Source organism: Spea bombifrons, chromosome 11 (assembly GCF_027358695.1).
Source record: "Spea bombifrons isolate aSpeBom1 chromosome 11, aSpeBom1.2.pri, whole genome shotgun sequence".
Classification (NCBI taxonomy): Eukaryota; Metazoa; Chordata; class Amphibia; order Anura; family Pelobatidae; genus Spea; species Spea bombifrons.
The window spans coordinates 8678861-8695311 of record NC_071097.1 but is presented as its reverse complement, the minus strand read 5'-3'; the positions used below and the strand labels follow the sequence as shown (position 1 = coordinate 8695311).

Sequence of the window (16451 nt, the reverse complement as noted above, 5' to 3'; positions counted from 1 at the left end):
GTTTGTCCGTTGACTATGGGCAGAAGGAAACAATGTCTGGCGGGTGTACCCAGTCGGGGGAACCGATCGTTTCCGTCACAGTAATATTTCTAGATTATATAGTGTCTGTATTTGTAGTACAGTGTTGATTTGAAACTTATGTACACTGTGTTATGCTGTACCCAATGTTTGCCTCAGTTTCTAGTGATAGGTGTTATGCTGTACCCCTGTCAATATCTGCCTCAGTATATAGTGATAGGTGTTATGCTGTACCTTGTCAGTGCGTGGCTCAATATATAGTGATAGGTGTTATGCTGTACCACTGTCAATATGTGCCTCAGTATATAGTTATAGGTGTTAAGCTCTAACCCCTTCAGTGCGTGCCTCAGTATATAGTGAAAGGCGTTATGCTGTACCACCGTCAATGTGTGCCTCAGTATATAGTGATAGGTGTTATGCTGTACCCCTGTCAATGTCTGCCTCAGTACATAGTGATAGGTGTTATATAGTGGTAGGCAGTAGCGTACCTAGCGGGGGCCGGGGGCGGCAGTCTGCCTCGGGTGCCACTCATCAGGGGGGTGCCACCACACCGGAACCCCTCCAGAGACGGACAGTAATGTACGCCGTTAGAGGAGAAGGCTCGGTTGGGGAGATCAAAGATCTCCTTCTAACTGGCTTAAAGACAATCAAGGGAGCGGGCAGTTGAGTACTGAAGACAAATTGTAACAGCACTAATCTGTGGCATGTATTCTTTAATTTACAATTTAATTAGCTGATTTAACCCCTTTATTGCCAGGGGTTGGAACATGTATTACCTTTGGAAGGCTGGGCAAATTTTGTTATCTTTGCTATAGTTATATGTAGAAATCAGCTTTGTGACAGGATAACCTGTACCCCAACTAGGTACACCCACCAAACAGTGCAGAGCCTGATATTGGTTGTCCAGCTCTACATCCTGCTATACCAACTTCTCCAATCCGGATACCAATTACTCCTGAGGCAGCTGTCCCAGGAATGAAATCCATAGATCCTGCTGGTCCCTAATTCTTTGTCCGGGGGTTGGACACTGCCCCCGTCATATACCAGCCTCCCGGAGGGCCACCTTCCAGAGTACCACTTGAATCTGCTGCCTCAGATACAAGTATTTCTCTTTAGGCAAAGCAGTGGTGTATAATGAGCAGGTGACCCACAGCAGCCCCTGAAAATCTGCTGGTAGGATCATGTCGCCGGCAAGGCGACCAAATCCCCCCATCCCGACAATCAATCCTGGTAGAAAGGAAGCATCCCACTGCTGCCACCACATGCAACAGGACGACATGTACCCAGAGTACACCAGCCAAACTGTGCTGTGTTCTGCCGAGACATCAGTGGTTTACCCCTTCAGAGCCAGACAGAACCGGCATTGTAAAGACAAGGGGGATGCCACTGCTCCAGAGCCGCATTGGTACTGTAGCTAGCCATTGTGTAGTGTATTCAGCGCTTGTATCATCCTAAAAAGGTGAGTTATTATAGCAGCCCATCCCATACATCAGACAGGACCACTGTTGACGTAAGAACAGAACCAACTTTAGTAGACACACATACAGGTATTTATACACAACAAATGCAATTAACATACAAGAACAGAAAAAACACACAAAGTCTTCCTTCAGGTTCAGCAAGGGGAATACACAAATAAACAATATATTGAGATACTAGTATTATCCCCCTCGCACCCCCTGTGGAGACATAATCTGGGGAACATAGAACATGCCACTTAGGGTCCCACAAGGGGGCTTGCTCACAATCAGGGTGTCGCTTAGTAGCTCAAGGTCCTCACTGTCTCTAGTCCAACCCTTACGAAAAAATTACTGCAGTTTTTCTGAAGTAATACTGCAGTTTTTTGGACATGAAAAAACTGCAATACTGCACTTTTACTGCAGTATTACTGCACATTTACTGCAGTTTTACTGCATTTGTACTTCACTGTACTGCAGTTTTACTGCAGTTATATTTGTACGGAAGTACAATTGCAATAAAGCTGCAGTACATTGAATTACAATGCAGTATAATTGCAGTAAAAAAAAAAAGCGCAGTAAATACGCAGTAATAATGCAGTACAGTGAAGTACAAATGCAGTAAAACTGCAGTAAACGTGCAGTAATACTGCAGTAAAAGTACAGTATTGCAGTTTTTTCATGTCCAAAAAACTGCAGAAAAACTGCAGTAATTTTTTTGTAAGGGAAATATGGCTTGTAGCAAAGTTCCAATCCACTCAGGAGTTCAACAGAGTCTCTACGTTTGTCCCGATCAGACGCATGAAGCATTTCCGCCCATGTAGAGCCCTCATAGCCCGCTGGATTTTTCCGGTCAACATGTGCCCCATTTTAGACATAGGAATGGATCGGGCAGGCAGGCAAGGAGTCTCCTCATGAACCCGCCACAGCCCTTCTACCGAACTCAAACTTCAGAGGGTTACTGAGACAAGATAAACCAGATTTATTTATATACAGTATATTGTGACATGGTATGGGGTGTATTTAGGACCCAAGATGTTACCGTTTGAATCTGTCTAGTAGGAACATACAGCCTCAGGGAGAAATTGTTGCAGCTGTAAATACTTTTTCATCAAGTACTGGAAGTACACAGCAGGGTGGCCGTTCTCTATCCCACTACCTGGGCATTTAACTGGTCCAAACTTTCCTCATAGACTGGTTCCCTAGTTTGAGGAAAATTGATTGGGGACAACTGTGGGCTGTTTAACACAGGTATAAAAAGTAGGCTATGCCTGGGCTCTGGAGGATGATTATTTTCTTCCATGAGAGCTGTGGAAAAAGCAGCTGGATTGCACTACATAGCGTTTGTTTATTTTGTTTCCTTGCGTTTTCTGCTACTTTTAGATTATAATAAACAGACACAAGACTTTTTATCAAAGGACCTGGTTAAGTAAGATCCTGGACACAGCCTATATAGCAGGGGTGGTTTGTCATATTTGGTGGGGAATGTGGGCAGGGGCATAACTGTAAACCACAGGGTCCTGGTGCAAAAATTGTCACAGGCTCCCTGTCACAGTAACCTCCTGATGCTGAGGATACATGGTGGTAGATTTGAGTTGCGGGGGTTACTGATGGATTCCTGGGGAGACTCATTGCCTGTCTGTCCAGTCCCCACGTATGCCTAAGTCACCCTGTGCTCATTGGGGAATACAGGGGGACCAGAAAACCCCATCTGGCCTGCAATAACCAGACTCCCATAAACTAGCCGGCTCTATATGGCCTGGAAATTCTCCTTGCGTCTGACCAGGACCTAGCTACAAATTCATGTACTGTGCGGGGGCTAGGAACCATGGTAATGATAAGCGTTGTTCCACCTCTTTTGGGGTTACACTAGGCTCTTGATGGGCAACAATCGGAGGTGGTTTTGGAAAGGGAGCTCTGGTTTTATTACTCATCTTTAGGACCGGGATTTACCCAGCCTGGCTACTGCACCGATTATTCCTGGGGACATTTCAGACATTTCTGAGCTCTCCATTGGTACCACGGGATCACCCCAAAATAGTGACTTTTTGTCAGGTGGGCAATGCTGGCTATAGAACTGGCCCCGGGCTGTCTGGTAGTTGATGGAATGATACTCCTGACCCAATAATGTTGTCTGTATAAATATATATGCTGTTCACAATAAAGTCAGCTCCTGTTTTACCTCAATACGAGTTTTGTCTGGCAGGTGTACCCTGTCGGGGTATGGGTCAGGTACACTTACTCATACTCATCCGACAGAATTACACATACATGCTCACACTCACACAAAATTATACATCCATGCTCACACACAATTACACATCTATGCTCACATACACATAATTACACATCCATGCTCACACACAATGACATATCTATGCTCACAAACACATATACATACATCACACCTCCCTCCAGCCCCTGCTTACCTCTCACCACTCCTGCAGCTTCATGTCCGGCTGCACGCACACTCTGCAAGCGGCCTAGGTTTCTCCCTGTGCGGGTTCAAAACGTTTAGAAAGGGCCCTTCCAACCTGGACAGGTGCTATGCAGGTCAGAAGAGACCTTTCTTAACAATTTTGAACCGATATGAGGAGACAGGAACAAGGGGTCGCACGCCACTGAATGTGAGTGAATCACAATGAAGAAGTCTATTGGTGTGAGGAAGAATATAATCTGCAAAAAAGGAGTCTGCAAAATGGAGGATATATCGAAACTTTGCTAATTTATAATGTGTAAATAAGGGGGTCTACAAAAAATGTATAGAGTTAAAAAAATAAAAAATAGCGTAGTATGTTTTTAATCATTTGTTGGCGGCTATTCTGCATACGGTGTGTCTTCACAATTCACAATATATGTACAGTGATATTGTGCAATTGGATGTTTTTTTATTATTATTATTATTATTATCTATTTTAGAATCATGGAATTAACTATTTTTGGTGAACTTGTGTGATCCAGGATTTTTGTGAGTGGATAAAGAAACCATTTCTCAGTTAAATCTGGGGTTTAAATATACTACACTATTATTGTTTATTTTGTTTTTCCCTTACATGTATTTGCACCCCTACTTTTGAAAGTGAACAGTACACAGTATAAAGCTATTAGGCACACATAAGGAGGGGTTTAACTGGATAGTTTATCATGCTAATAAAAAAAAATATAGCTAGAAAATACACATGACCACAAGTATACCATCCTTATTGCACCTCTGCACCTGGGATGACAGATTTGCGAAATGTTTTCTTTATAATGCTCGATGGGTATGGAAAGAAACATACTTTAACACCAGACGCTTAATTGTTCTGCTACTGGCCAAACTTTACATTTCAAGAATGCTCCTTATACCCAAGAATATAGTTATGAGGGTGTTGAAGTGGGAAAAGGAAATGTGCATATATATATTCATTTAGTTTTGGTGACATTATGATTTCATTTTTTGCCTCCAAAAAAACCCCAAAACTCAAATAAAACAGATTACAAATATAACACAGTATTAATACAAGTTAAGTGTCGGCTTCAGCTACGGTTTTTGCTCAGATGCAATATTTTCCCTTTAGGAAGATTATGGTGTTACATTGATACGTGTGTGGAAAATATGTTGGCCCTTTTCAGTTGTGTTTATAGCACAAGCTAAATACTTGCAGTAATTACTGCTGCAGACCCCATGGTACCGAGTTGATGCTATGGTCCATTATAAAAGCACTTTATCACAAGACAAAATAAGATAATAATTGTAGTTCATTACAGGGTTTAAGAATCACACAGTCTCATCACAGAAGAACAGTTTGGCGTCAGGAACATTTAATTCTGTCAGCATTGCAGAGTCTTGTGCAGCAAATCACGGACACAGAAGATGAAAAACATTGAAGAAGGTCAATTAGGTCTTGCCTATTCTTCAAGCTTTCAGATAATGTCCTGTATCTCAGGATTTTGTCTATACCCAAAATATATACTAAGCATGCAGAGTCTGATACTTAGCTTGGCCCTAGCTTCTGTGCTCAATAATGTTTTGTTGCTTTTAAAGCCATCCAGATTAATAACCTTTTTTAAGATACCATGTTAAGGTGTTTTGTATCAGTTGATATGCACAAAATATTTCTGATAAGCTATTTAAACATCACCTTTTCAAGAGTTAGCTTAGATTTCTATGTATTGGTACACTGTAAGATTGCACAAAAAAAAGAACTGAGGAAACTACCCATCCCTCTCCAAACTTCTAAAAAGTTGCATTAAGTATACCCTGCAGACACTTATCTTGCTTGATTTTTATTGTACCAAAGAAATTACTATAAACAGCCAGAAAAAGAAACAGGAAATTGTAATTGTATTTTTTTCTTGAGAACACAGTAGACACTGTACAATGCTGGGCGGCTAAATCTGAATATACATAGCAAAAGTATGTAGTAATTATACTTGTTCAGATTGTATGCTTTTAAGTGGAGCTAGCTAATTCCTGATTACTACCAAATTACGATTCTACCTAGATAAATCATATTTATCATTATTTTTTATTACATTTTTCCTACTAATATTATAGTAATATAATTACCTGTGGTTTTGCTGCTATGCTATGTGTGGGTGATACCATCTTGTTTCCGTACCACATGTTGCTTCCTTGCCTTAAATATTTTTTAAAAAATGAAAGTTCACCACATTAAGCATTTTTCATCTTCCTTCTTGGTCTGATATGTGGATTTCAATATAGTCTTAAAAAAGTAAAAGTAAAGCCTTGGCTATGTCTTGATTGAGAAAGTTAAGATGTCAGAGCTCCATTTTATATATAAAGATTTAAAGATGTAACTTTAAACATATGCCAGTTTCCTAAGTTGAATTTACAATTTTATTGTTTACTTATTTATTTTAGATATTTGATTTTCAAACATATACTATATTTTTTGTTAAATAAGGAACAGGGGTATGCAGATCCATGTAAGTGAGGTGCCAATATTGTTGATTTTTCCCAAATAATATCCCAGTGGTTTGTTGTGCGTTAGTAATAAATGTTTGTAGTATAATGGTATTGTTAATATTGAACTAAAATAATCAGCATGGTATGGATCTCCCCAGCTCCCATACATTATGTGTCATGCATTGCAGTAGTCAGAGCTGGGCTGGGCTAGGGACAGGAGGGCAATTTCTACCTGAGCCGATTCAAAATTTATGAAACAGGGCCAGTCCGTATAATGGAGGTGGGAACCCTGCGGGGCCATGTAACATGATATCAAGTGATCCCACAGTGAAAGCACTGCTTCTTGTACAATGTGCTAGCAGCTATCAAAAAAAGGCTCAAAACAAGGTCAAATCAAGTGAGTGAATGAGTTGGTAAACTGCCTGCCCAGTCCCTTCTTATGTCTAAGTAACCCTATGCTCATTGGGGACCCATCTGGTCTTCCCAAACCAGACTCTCATGGACTAGCGGCTATGGGGGCTCTACAAGCCAGGAAACGCTTGATGCATCTGACCAGGCCCTAGCCGCAAATTCCTGGAACTGTGCGGCGGCTAGGAACCGCGGCATGCCCGCCGACAATTGGAATAGAGCCGCTACAGACGCCCTTTGCCCCACCACATCGCTCTTTTGAGGGTACATTAAGCACGTGATGAGCAACTCTGTGGTAGTTACAGAGAGGGAGCTCGTTCAAGAACCTTGGTTTTATTACCAATCTTTAGGACTAGGGTTGACCCAGCCGCAGCTATGGAACTCTGGCCCGGCTACTACACGGACTGTTTCCAAAGCTGTCACTCAGGGTCCTCGGATAGTGCTTGGGGGAATATGAACAACTAAGCTTTCAGTGGCAAGGAAGATCTCTACGGTGGACCTACTCAGTCCGAGTAGAATGTGTGTTACAGTGAGAGCATATGTTTAAGTGTGTTTTGTGTTTACCTGCCCCCTGGGCCAGACGGTGCCAGTCCTCCCCTAGTAGTCGAAACTTGCATATATAGCTAGTTCACTGCTTTCCAGAAATCAACAAACTTTTGCCTCTTACGTGCAATTGTTTTTTCTGCAATTTTGGAATTATATTGTATTAACATTAGACACGGTAGTTACATGATACAACTTCTCTTTTCTGCATAATTAATATATTGTTTCTTTGCAGATATTTGTGTCTCGAGATTTGTAATGTTTTTGCTAATAATGTAGCCATTAGGAAATTGCTTCCATGGCAAAATCATCTAGATCCTTCATTGAAATAATGTCTGGGCTCCTTGACATGCTTGGCATTTTCTCCATACTATGCATGGTGTCTGACATACTCTGATCACAGGAATCACATATGGATTCAATATACTTTTGTACCTTTGAATACTCGTCTTCCTTGTCTGGGTCTTCCCAAGACTTTGTTCTATCTCCAGTCTCTAGACTACCATGATTTGGCTGCCCTGTCATGCCCTTCATTGAGCATAAAGAGACTGTGGGTACTGGGGATAACCCAGGGTACAACATGAATTGGCTGTTTAATTCTACTAATGTCGGAGTTCCTCTTTCTGAAGGAGGCAATGAAACCTGCAGGTACTTTCCAGTTTCTGGATCAAAGAAAGTTTTAACTAGTAAATGAACTGGAATGTCCACTACAAAGTATTGTCCTGATTCTGGGTCTTGAAGGAGTTTGCGTTGTGTGACTGGAAAGGGTGTATTTGAAGATGAAGTTATGGATCTGTGTGGCTGCAGAAGGCTGGATGTAGATGAACCTAGTTTGTGATCTGTTTGTGTTGTCATTGGGTTTGGTATAACATTGCCAGGTGATGGAACATCTAGGATAAGATCTGGTTCGTTGAAACTCCCATCCTCTGTTTTCTGAAGCCCATCAGTCTTCCTTCGTTTTTTAGTCAAGCGCTTGGCACGACGTAGAGCTTTTTCTGTTTTAGGGGGAACTGCTGGTGGTTTTCCAGCTTGCATCTTCAGTGGATCCACCTCAAGAGCCATCTCCTTTGGATTTTTCGAGTATGAAGTGCTTTCAGTCTCTATGATGTCAGGAAGAGTTGGGGTAGCTTTTTCAGAGGCTGGTAACACATACTTTCCATTCCTGGTAATGATATGAGTTACATTTGGGCTTGTAAAATCATCAAAAACAGGGAGTGCTGTGGAAAACCCTGAACTATTTATTGACATGGGGCTGGCCATTATGGAACAAGTCACACTTTCAGACATTGGACTAGTTATGGTTGAATAGGCTTTGTCCTGTAAAAGTGTTATAGCATCTTCAAATTGGAGCAAGTTGTGATCAAGTGGAGAATGGCATGTACTCTCTGCATTGACCATTAGTGTATTTGCAACTTCCCCATTCACCATTGCATTCTGCACCAATAAATTGTTACATTCTGGTGAAGGTCCTGTAACCTCTGAAACACAAGTTTCAACTGGATGAAAGAAGGGTACCTCATGTTCTGGAGAATTAGTTTTTTCTTTAGTTGTCTCACTTTTACCAGCTTGATTTTTTCTCCACCCTTCATTAGAGAAACATAGCATCTTCCACAGATCCATACTTTCCTCTAGTTCCCTCTGCTTATTTAAATTATCATCTACGTTTTGTTTTGGAATTTCTGATGCTGGGCGCACACTCAAAAACTCCCTTACTTTCCCTTTACAACTTACATAAGTCTCATTAATGTCAGTAGCTGGTATGCCTGAGTTTCTTTCTTTTTCTTCCTGTAGGTCACATTTTACTTTGCTTGCTATCTCTTTATCCCTTGTGCAACAGATCACTTCATTTCTGCAAACCAGTGAGTCTTCTGACAGACTTCTCAAAAGAGGAAGCCTCACTGATTTAGTGACTGGAGAGGATTTAATTGTGTTGTTTTTGATATGGAAAAGGTTTGGCTTGGTAATGGATGCTGTTTGAATTTCCTCAACACATACAAGATCCTTGTTTTTCTTTTCACTTTCTTCTATTTCTTTCTTGTCCCCTTTCTTGTCTGCCTTACACTCCTTAACACCACTCTGTCCGCTTTCCTCAAGGACACAGCTTACAGCATAATACTGTAAATCATCTTTTTTGTCATCTCTTGGTTCCTCTCGTTTATCAGCATCCTCACTGTCGCTGGTTATTTGTCTGTCCAAATTCTGGCTATGGTAAGACTGCATGTGGCAGGATCTGACATAATCATCTGTGTTTCTTTCTGTCAATGTAGTTCCATTTATAAGCGAACACTCTATACTTTCTCCTAATACATGCTTTGAAGTTAACTCTTTTTTTATGTTATCAGCAGGCAGAGAAAGCTCTGCTTTTTCAACAAGAATTGGGGTGTGGTTAGTATTTCCTGTGACAACTGCACTTAACACTGTCTCATCTTTGTGATAGAGGTTCAGAGATGGATAGTTTGCACTTTTTGTGTTGTTGTGGTCAGTATGATGTGAGAGTATGGAAGGTGACATATTTTCTTTAAGTAACAGCATATCTGTCTTGATATGTTTAGCAACTCCGTCTCCATTCTCATAGCCTGAGCTTTCCGTAGTCTGCTGTGGTGAGCTCAAAGACAAATAATCATCACTTGGATTCACTGGGAAGCCAGGTGTGGTCTCACTCCCACCCATCTGTCTTGGATTCTGGATGATGTTTCCATAGGTATTATTTTCCCTGTCAATCTCCAATTTATTAATATCTGTTAAAGTAATAGAGTGTGTTGTCTCCTCCCGCATCTTGCTGTCAACCACATTATTAATGTCATTCCCATTTCTCACTATTATTGCTGGGGTATATGTGCTCTTCACTCGCTTGCGCATGTCCTTTAGGTTGAACAACAGACTTGTAGCTTTGGACTTATAATCATCCCTGCTGTAATACAAGTTCACTTCTCTCTGATCCTGTTGTTTTGTAGTTATGGGCTCAGCTGGTGAAGGGGTTATGACCATAGGAAGTTCATCCACTGGATCATTGATGTTTTTTCTCCTAATAACTGGTGTTAAAAGACTGGTAATGTTGAAAGAATTAGCAACAGGTTTTTTTTCTAAGCAGTCTTCCTTACCATCAATCATATTTTCATTGCGTGGATCTGTTACAACTCCACTTTTAGTAATGCTTCCAGAAAGCACCTTTTCCTTTTTGCCTAACTTCTGGCTTACTTTGTTCCTCCAAGGTGGTATATGGCTTCCGTCTTGGGAAAGGTTGTTTGAACTTGGAGATACTTCAGGAATTACAGCAGAAAGGCAACCCATAGTGTCATCTTTTTCTAAAAAATTTACTTTGTGATCTATACCTGGTGGTGGCTCAGCATCTTTAAATGTATCTTTTTCCATTTGCTGTATTAATGTTTTTATTCTGCCTGTAGATTGTAGTTTCTCATTTAAGAGCATGACTTCCAGTTCTTTCTCATTGACTGTTTTTTGTGTGTGTGGGGTTCCCTTAGGCTGGACTTGATCCTGTTCTACCAAATGACAAATGTCCTCTCTTGTTACTGGTTCCCGACAAATGTTGGGTGGTGATATGGATTTACTTAACTCTCTAGATTGATGTTTGGATAAAGTATATACAACATCTACCTGCATCTCTTCCTGTTGAACCCTTGTGTCTAGCGGAATTCTTGACACCCGGGATCTACATTCTTTAGGATGCTTTCCTACCCTCTTGATAGGCAGAGGTGGGACAGACTTTAACATTTGAACAGGATCATAGTTACTGGACGTAGTAGATGCTGGAGATGCCAAACCTGCATCTCTTGTTCGTATTCCACACATTGTCCTAGACAATAAAGGAGAACATGGGGTTGCAGATCTAAGCACAGGAGGTGTTCCAGGAAGAGAGCTTTCACTTTCATATCCACTAGTCATTTTTTTATTGAGATCACTCCATGATTTGAAAGCACTGTTTTCACTGTGAAGAAAGCATGACTTTCTTAAAGATTCCCTCTGCTTCAACCCTTTTCTAGCATGATCAGGGAATGGTGACCCTGATGAACTAGGTGATTCAGAGAGTCTAAAGTTATTCTCAGCTTGAGATTCCAAAAACACATCCCTTGCTGTACGCCTGTGCATGTTGAGACATTCATTTATCGGAAGACTCCCTCCACTGAATGACTCCTGCAATTCCATCTTGGCTTTAATCTTTGGGGACACACAGCTCTGAAGTAATTCTTCGGGTATGTTCCCTTCATTAGCACCTGTGGGGACAATCAAACTTGAAGGCGAATGTGAGGTTTCAGGTATTTCATTTTCAATGTTATCAAAGGTTCTTATCAGAGATGACACTTTTGAACGTTGTCTGTATCCTCTTGGCTCAGGGACACAAAGTTTATTTATATTAGATTTTTTATCAATCTCCCCATCTCTTATACTTTTTAGTAAAGGCCGGAATGTAGGCGCCCATTTCCCATGCTGCCCTGGAGGTGTAGGCAACTGTGCCAAGGGTTGAGTCTTTCTGACCGATAAGTTAAATATTCCAAGGTGGTACTTAGTGGAAGGTGGCATTCCCCTGATGGGGGAGGGCAGGCGAGGGACATCATTAAATGGCTCTTCTTCAGCAACAGACAGGCTCCGGAATGCCCGATCTGTGAAGCTGCTCACCTCTCGGTCTGTATCATCCATAACAACCACTCTGCTTGTTCCTAATCCATCAGCAACCCTCTTGTGCTTCTTGTAACGAAGCATCTCTCCGAGGATGACACTTTTTGTAATTAGGCTTAATGCACTTTGAAATAGGAGACTTAGAAGCCAGGTCGCATATTCACTGGGTCTCTCCTGAAAAAAAATATATATAAAAGGAAAATACATAAATCAATAAATTGTGTAATGACCTAAATGTAGACATACCTAGCACACACAAATTAACAATTCCTAATACAACACTATGACAATATTTTATATCTTCCTTAAATAGAAAATGACTCACATTTTATACTTATCTAATTGGTGGATATTTCCACAATAACAACCTCCTTTTAAAGCTGTTCATAGTATGTTATCTTTTATTATCCAGTCAAGATTAAACATTTACTAACTCACTTCCAGGGTGGTTTTAGCCATGAATGTACGATATCAATAGTGTATGCCTACTGTTGCATTGGCTCAGATTAATAAGACTTTTATTCCCTTTAGACTTTGAGGAACGGCATTAAATGTTTATTGGCCACCAGGCTATGAATAGAATTAATATTTTAGAGCTTCTTGATCCAAGGAGAAATTGGATTGCCTCTTGGAGTCAAGAAGGATTTTTTCCCCCTGATGGTAGAATTCAAAGTAGCTTAATTTGGGGTTTTTTTGCCTTTTTTGGATCAAGAATAGGAAGTTTAGGTAGAAGGGTTGAACTTGATGGACTTAGGTGTTTTTCGCCCTTATGTACTATGTAACTATGTAACCATCCTTGCATGGAGTCATTTCCAAAATGCACTTCCCACTTTGCCAAACTGGGGTCTGTGATGATGGACAGCCAGTCAAGATGCTCCAGTGGATAGATTGAAGTTTCCTAGCCATCAAAGTAGTGATTCCATAACAGGAGTACAAATTATCACGCGGAACGAATATGTCCCATATCCTATGCAGAAAAGTCTGGAGAGGAAACATGTGAGCCATGTCACATCAAACCTGGAAGCTTCTACTCAAAGGCAGACATACCTACCTAATGTAGGTTATTATTGACAAAAACTTGGGTTTATCTCTTGGTTCAAATAAACTTCATCTGCCAATCTGGAGGCTAAAGTTGTTGTCAGTCTTATGCTATCTTGTGTGATGTTCCCTACAGAAGCATCGCACTGAGTGGATTCTTCATGGCAATGTAACACATAAAAATGACTAATATTGAGTTGCCCAGAAACATTATGTTATATAAAAAAAACATATATATATATTTGATACTAGTAATAAAAAACACAGTTCCCTTAAACATCAGAATGAACACATGCTAGTTGTCCAGATATAGAAACATAGAATTTGACAGCAGCAGTGGAGTTTTCAGCTTTCATATTTAGGGGGGGCACATGTGGGGGACAGTGACCAAAGTGGGGGGGCAATTATAAAACGATACATATACACTATATATATATATATATATATATATATATATATATATACACACACACACTGTATATATCCGTTAGTGCATAATATTTACTTATCTCTTAAGTAAAGAACGTGATTGAAATATGATTTCAAAATAACTGCTAAACTGGCATTTATTTTTCATTCTTTAATATTAGCCCCTGCGCGCGCCTCCAGTAACTTTATGTGTTCCCCCACACCATGGGCGGGGAACACACCCGTGTAGCATCACGCCCCTGGGCGTGGTGTCTACCAGCGGGCTTTTCAAAAACTGAGCACTGAGACTCAGTCAGTGCTCAGTTATTGTGCCGAGTAGTCGTGCTTTCCTTGCTTACCCTTGTTAACTTCTCGCATACCAGACCTGGCTATCCTGATTTCGTTAACCTCTCGTGTACCAGACCCGGCTATCCTGGTAACGTTAACCTCTCATGTACCAGACCCAGATAAAAACCCCTTAATTACAGTCATAGATCACAGGTTGCACACCCCAAAGCCAGCCCTGGCATCCACACTGCCCACATAGAACCTGACCAGCACCCAAATTACACACACATAAGACTTGTCATCTTTGTCCCCAAACAACCCAGCATGAGTCAACTTTGTCCCCAAACAGCCCAGCATACATGCTTTCACCCATTCACATAAATTATTTACACATATTCATTAATGCATTCTCACAAATTAATTTTCTCAATCATTCACACAATTAATGCACACATTAATTCCTTCACACTCTCACTCATTCACACAATTCATACACACATTAATTCATTTTTTCTCTCACTCATTCTGACTCTTTATTTCAGTATTCTTACTACCACCTTTTCTCACTATCTACCCCCTTTTCTCACTATCTACCCCTTCTCACTATCTACCCCTGTTTTCCACCTTTCTCACTATCTACCCTCTCCATCACCAGTTGTTTGGGGGCACAGATGGCACAGGCAGAGTTTTTGGGGCTTAGGATGGTACTGATAAGCTGCTTGGGGAAAATGTGACACTCACAAGCTGTTTGAGGGCAAAGGTGGGACGTATTGCTAGGTGAAGTTGGGGGCACCGAGGCCATAAAGCACTGTGCCCTGCGGTTACTAGAAATAGACTTTAAATGAGAAAGATTTGAGCAAATTTAAAGCTAAGCTTAGGGAGGCAAAGCAGATTATTAGATACACCAAAACACAGACAATTCCCAGCTTAATAAAAAAAAGGTAATACAATTTTTTACAATATGTAAGTGAGAGAATAAAACATACACCAGGAATAATTAAAGTAAAGACAAATAAAATGAATTATAGAAATGAGGACCTAGATCTAGCTGACTTAATTCATAAATTCTTCTGTTCTGTTTTTTATAGAGGAAGATGAAGGTGAGGGACCCTTGTTAGCAAATTGAAAAAGGGTTATTGTGTTATTTTAAATGGTTTTACTGAATGTTGTAACAGCGCTACGGAAACTGCTAGAGCTATATAAATGTAATGTAATAGGGTGACATGTAAAACAGGGGTGTTTAACTCAATAATGACACGTAATTAATTTTTTTTTTACAAACTGAAAAAGCTGCACAGCAAGGTAATGTTCTAGTCATGGGGTGGGGTTTAATTACCCTGGCATTGACTGGCATATTGGGACTAGTAATTCAGTGAAAGGGAGGAGATTTTTGAACTTGTTGCATGACATCTACATGTCTCAAATAGTAGAAGCGCCAACTAGAAAGGGGGGTTTATTTGGACCTTCTATTAATGAACAACGTGGAGCCGTTTTCATATATTTAAGTACGTGAGCAATTGAGAAGTAGTGATCATAATATGGTGCAGTTTGAAATTAATGGTAAAAAGCAAACTGCTGTAACTGTCACCAAGATACTTAACTTTAAAAAAGCTAAATTTAACAAGTTAAGGACATGTTTGCAGAGAATTAATTGTGATGACCTCTTTGTCCAAAGAAGTACAGAGGATAAGTCAGAGGGCTCAGTGGCATCATATGTCAAGTATAAAGATACCAACAGAGCTGGCAAAGGGGCTATTAGACTGGCTAAATTTAACAATTTAGCAAAACAAATCCAAAAAGATTTAAGTGCATTAATGCAACAAAATTTAGGAGTCACAATGTAGGTGTTCTGAAATCTGGAGATGGTAAGTTAATTAGTGAGGATCAGGAAAAGGAAGCAATACTAAATGCCTTTTTTAACTCTGTATACAACAAAGAAGAGGCACTACCTGCTGATTGGCAACTCAGCACTACAGAAACCTTAACTCAATCGTGGGAATGGCTGACTCAAGATAAAGTTTTTAAACATTTAAGTAAACTTAAAGTAGACAAAGCTCCAGGGCCGGATGGGATGCACCCGAGGATACTCCAGGAAGTTAGTCAATAAATAGCCACACCACTTTCTGATTTTCAAAGATTCTTTCCATTCGGGAATTATAGCAAAGGATCAGGATCCAAATCTGAGCCTGGGAACTACAGACCTGTAAGCTTAACGCCTGTGGTAGGGAAATTGTTTGAGAGTTTATTAAGATATGGCATTCAGGAATATATTGTGAACAATGATATCATCAGTAGGAGTCAGCACATTCTTGTGAAGAACAGATCATGTGAGACCAATTTAATTGCATTTTATGACTTTGTGAGTAAAGGCATAGATCAGAGTGTTGCTGTAGATGTTGTCTATTTAGATTTTGCAAAAGCATTTGACACTGTTCCACACCAGTGGTTATTGTATAAGCTAGGACAAATTGGTCTGTGTTTGGATTAGAAATTGGCTTTTGACAGGGTGCAAAGAGTTTTCGTTAATGGTAAATTCTCAAGCTGGACAACTGTGGTAAGTGGGGTGCCTCAGGGTTCTGTCTTGGGTTCAGTTCTCTAACTCATTCATTAATGATCTTGCAATAGATATTGGAAGTCACCTGTCTGTGTTTGCTGATGACACAAAATGAGGTAAGGTTAAAAAGTCTGATCAGGATGTAGCTTCTCTTCAGAATTATTTGGATAAACTAGGGGACTGGTCAAAT

At 40.4% G+C, this 16451-nt stretch overlaps 1 protein-coding gene across 2 annotated transcripts in view; it reads right to left on the bottom strand.

Moving 5' to 3' along the window:
* Positions 1-7469: 7469 nt before the first annotated feature.
* Positions 7470-16451, bottom strand: part of C11H10orf71 (chromosome 11 C10orf71 homolog) — a 43382-nt gene continuing 34400 nt past the window's right edge. For both annotated transcript variants that reach the window (XM_053450458.1, XM_053450459.1), the window contains exon 2: positions 7470-12147. In XM_053450458.1, coding sequence (XP_053306433.1) covers positions 7621-12057 — 4437 coding nt within the window. In that variant the 5' untranslated portion in view covers positions 12058-12147 and the 3' untranslated portion in view covers positions 7470-7620. The remainder of the gene's footprint in view (positions 12148-16451) is intronic.